The sequence below is a fragment of the Clarias gariepinus genome, chromosome 21 (genome assembly GCF_024256425.1).
Source record: "Clarias gariepinus isolate MV-2021 ecotype Netherlands chromosome 21, CGAR_prim_01v2, whole genome shotgun sequence".
In the NCBI taxonomy this organism is placed as follows: Eukaryota; Metazoa; Chordata; class Actinopteri; order Siluriformes; family Clariidae; genus Clarias; species Clarias gariepinus.
Window position 1 is genome coordinate 2,217,300 of NC_071120.1, and position 4,443 is coordinate 2,221,742.

The window sequence follows — 4,443 nt, forward strand, 5'->3', positions numbered from 1 at the left end:
CGCTCATTCAGCACTGCTAATCACCAGCCAGCTTTTCCAGGCTAGTGTTAATAGTCTAAGCTCATGGACAAGCTATTTTCTGATCAGTTCACTGATTCTTCAGAAAGCGCATAAACCCATGGCTCTACAGTACATAATGACCTTCACACTGACACACTGCACTGTTGTCTGGCATTAACCGCTGTCTCGTTTAAAATCAATCAGCTCTACGTGTCTGGTGTCTGCATGTTACGCTCTGAATTGAACCCAGACTTCCAGCCTGGCTAGATTTAGAAACACCTGCAGCTCAGTGAGCGAGAACAGACTTCTTCATCACCTCGGCACTCAGTCTCAGATCCTTATAAGGCCTCGGTCGGGTGTCTCGTTTTCAATCCCACCGTGTGATAGAAGTTTAATAAATTACCCGTCACACTCCCTTACTCCTTAACATGACATTTCAATCCGATTTGCACAGCAGGTATTTGACTCCCGAAGCTCTGGTGCAAAACTGATGAGAGAGGTCAGGGGAAAAAAAGGCCAGTTTTGCTCAAGCTCTCAGGACAGAAATAGCAACACATATAATCACTTTTTACATCCGTGGTGAGCAGAGAAGCATCTCGCGACACACAACACATCAAACCCTTGGGTGAATGAACTTTAACAGCAGATGACTTCATATGTGGAATAAAGGTAGTTAATGAACTACATAAAGGTAGTACCGGAGGTGTCCTGGTAGCGTGTAGTGTAATGCGAGGTAGTCTAATGTGGTGTAGTTTACATTTAGCAGATGCTCTTACCTTAAGAGCAACTTACATTTTTATCTCATTACACATCTGAGCAGTTGAGGGTTAAGGGCCTAACAGTGGCAACTTGGTGGTTGTGGGGTTTGAACCTGGGATCTTCCGATCCGTAGTCCAATGCCTTAACCACTACCCCCAAGCTACAGGTTAATGTATTGTGGTGTATTGTAGTATAGTCTGTTGTTGTGTAGTGTGGTATGGCATCCTGTAGTGGAGTTTTCTGTAGTGTTGTGTAGTGCAGTGTTAGTGTAGAGGAGTGTACTGTAGTATATTGTAGAGTAGTGTAGTGTAGTGTAGGTTTCCATGGTGTAGTTTAATGTATTGTGGGGTAATAGTATAGGGTGGTATAGTGTAATGTAGTGTAGTGTTATGCAGTGTAGGGTAGTATAGGATGGTGTAATGTAGTGTAGTATAGGGTGGTTTAAAAATCTGAATCAGAAAAGAATTTATTGCCAATTATGTTTGCATGTACAAGGAATTTGTTTTGGAGACAAAGCTTTCAGAGAGCACAAAACACACAACACGAGAAAAAAAGTGAACAACAAAAAGAGTAGGATGTAAGGGTTTATTAAATTAGTGTAGTGTTGTGTAGTGTGGTGTAGTGTAGTGTAGTGTAGTGTAGTGTGGTGTAGTGTTGTTCTGTGTGGTATAGTGTGGTGTAGTGTGGTGTGGTATAGTGTGGTGTAGTGTGGTGTAGTGTTGTTCTGTGTGGTATAGTGTGGTGTAGTGTGGTGTGGTATAGTGTGGTGTAGTGTGGTGTAGTGTTGTTCTGTGTGGTATAGTGTTGTGTGGTATAGTGTGGTGTAGTGTTGTGTGGTATAGTGTGGTGTAGTGTGGTATAGTGTTGTGTGGTATAGTGTGGTGTAGTGTTGTGTGGTATTCTGTGGTGTTATGTTGTGTGGTGTAGTGTTGTGTAGTGTTGTGTGGTATAGTGTGTTGTAGTGTGGTATAGTGTTGTGTGGTGTAGTATGCTATGGTTTTGTGTGATATAGTGTGGTGTAGTGTTGTGTGGTATTGTGTGGTATAGTGTAATGTTGTGTGGTATTGTGTGGTGTTGTGTGGTATTGTGTGGTATAGTGTAATGTTGTGTGGTATTGTGTGGTGTTGTGTGGTATTGTGTGGTATAGTGTAATGTTGTGTGGTATTGTGTGGTGTTGTGTGGTATTGTGTGGTGTAGTGTGGTGTAACGGTAGATGATGAAAATTTAACAAGCATTTTTTTTTTACTTTGTCAAACTAAGTGTCAGGAGTGACCCTGAGTGCCCCCCCACACACACACACTGAATAAATGGTGATTAATGTTAAAATCTCCGCGGTCAAATGATCTTCTATTCCTATCTTGATCTTAGAGAAATGTAATTTTCCAGGTTAAAGAATTCACCAATGGACTTTCCGCGTTAAGAAATCTGCGGTCGTGGAAAGGGGCGTGGCTACGGTGTGGACTATTTAAGGGGTTGTGATCGCGAGCCCGACACACACCGAGCTACAGCGCGTGCACAGAGTCGTGTACGGATCAGCGACTTACACACTCTCTCTCTCTGAAACACACACACACTCCGAGAGCACTGACAGCATGTACTCCAGCAGATCCACCATGAGCTTCACCTTCCCGCCTTCCGGCGCCTACAGAGTCCTGCCGCGGAACACCGAGCCCGAGGTCTTCACCTTCGACCGGCTCCCGGACCCGCAGCTCAGCGCACCGAGGCAGCACCAGCAGCAGCAGCAGCGGCGCCGGGTGGCGCGGGTCCTCTACCCCGCCAAGGTGCGCAAGTACCTGCCGCCGGCCGAGAAGAGTCCCGCCAAGCGCTGGCTGCTGGCGCTCTGCCTGGTGCTGCTGGCGCAGATTTACACCGAGTGCGACGACGAGCTCGCGGACATCACGGAGGCGGCCTCGCGCTCAGACGCGCTCTCCGCCGAGCTGCAGGGCGACGCCGTGTCTGCGTCCTCCCCGCTCTTCCTGCACTTCCGCTCGGCCGAGGAGACCGCCAGGCGCCTGACCAGCTGCTCCAAAGCACAGGGGCTGTGGATGAACATGAGCTGCAGCATGGAGGATCAGGAGGTGCAGGAGGTGCAGGAGCAGCACCATCACATCAGGAAGCAGATGAACAACCCGTACGTGGTGGCGCTCCTGTACCCCGCCGTCATCCACACGCTGGGCTCCGAGCAGTGAGCATCCCTCCCTCCCTCCCTCCATCCATCCGTCAGACACTGTGGAGGCTCTCACTGCACACAGAGACAGAGAGACACCGACCCCCGGGAGGAGGTGTTCACCTCAGCTGCACATCTGCATCAACAGCTGCATTGTTCATGAAGTCATTCTTCACTACAGAACTGAGTTCTTGAACAGAAGATGTTCACCAGCACTTTTAAACATGCACAAATGCAGACTCTCTCAACACTTTTGATGGACTAAACTTGAAGTTTACTTGAAGTGTTTGTTTAGATTTTTTTCTTTTGTTAAGGAATCAGGATACTGTTCCTAGAATGGCACTACAAACCTGTGTGATGGCGATGATGAGATCATGATCACTGTCACTCGGGGCAACACTTGAACTTTGAGATTGAGCTGATTGATGAAGACATGCTGTTATACGTGGTCATGAAGTTATTTATTTTGTGTTATTTATTGAATGAATATTTAATGTCCTATTTATTGTTTCTGTGTGAAATAAACACCTGAAATGTGCATATCTGTGTGTTCTTGTTCATTTTGACCTTACTGAACAATACCATGAGAATAGAGGCAAATCTATTTCTTACATACCAAACTCTCTCTCTCTCTCTCTCTCTCTCTCTCTCTTACACACACACACACAAAGACTACAGAATATCATCTGTTACAATACAATAAAACATGACTTAAATTTTAGCATTAAACATCATTCTGCTCATAAGAACATGACAGCCATGTTTAAGACATTTAATCTGAGACTATTAGATGATCTAATCTCATCTATTCATATAAAAAGATTTCTGACCTTTGATCTCTTGACCTTCCATCACAACGCTGCTGAGATCACATCAGATCATTAGAGAAGCTACACAGGACAGTTCTTTGCAAAAAAGTGCTTAGACACTTATTATGTCTATCTAAAAAAACAGCGACCTGAGGTATCAAGCGTATTTAAAAAATATATATATTGTTTTGTTCAGGTCATGATCGGTTCATGCTTGAGTGTCCGTCTTTCATTGGGGAGAATAATGCACAATAAACAATTACCCAGTTTCTACTGCAAGATTAAACAAGAGAACATAACCGTGAGAGAGGTAATGTGGGTGCTGCACTGTTGTAGCTCGGCTGTGTTCCAAATGGTTCTTGTGCACAATATGTAGTGTTCTGCACACATTCTCTGACCATCTCATCTTAGGGTTTCAGAACTAATTGGACCAGCCAGGGCAGAGCTCTCCGGTGTCTAATGAGGAATACTACCAACTGCTTTACAGTATATCTCACTGCTAAAGCTAATTCATGCAATTTCAGCTAACATTCGACACACACTCCACAGACACCAGACACTGACCTTTGCTACATCCTTCTAAGCTTTTTGCCCTTCTTCTCATAGTAGCTGAAGCAATGGAACTTTACTGTCCTCTAGTGACTAACTGCACCTTATCAACAGTGATAAAGACATCACCGGCCCTGTGATATCATCTGTCACCAGTGA

The 4,443-nt window shown here is 45.0% G+C and overlaps 1 protein-coding gene across 1 annotated transcript; it reads left to right on the forward strand.

The window, feature by feature from the left end:
* Nucleotides 1–2,264: 2,264 nt before the first annotated feature.
* Nucleotides 2,265–3,464, forward strand: ier3 (immediate early response 3). Its single transcript, XM_053481318.1, has one exon. It carries the CDS (start codon nt 2,352–2,354, stop codon nt 2,946–2,948), a length of 597 nt encoding a protein of 198 aa, XP_053337293.1. The 5' UTR covers nt 2,265–2,351; the 3' UTR covers nt 2,949–3,464.
* Nucleotides 3,465–4,443: the final 979 nt, after the last annotated feature.

Coding starts and splice junctions, on each gene's coding strand:
- ier3 (XM_053481318.1), top strand. CDS start 2,352: ATGTACTCCAGCAGATCCACCATGAGCTTCACCTTCCCGCCTTCCGGC.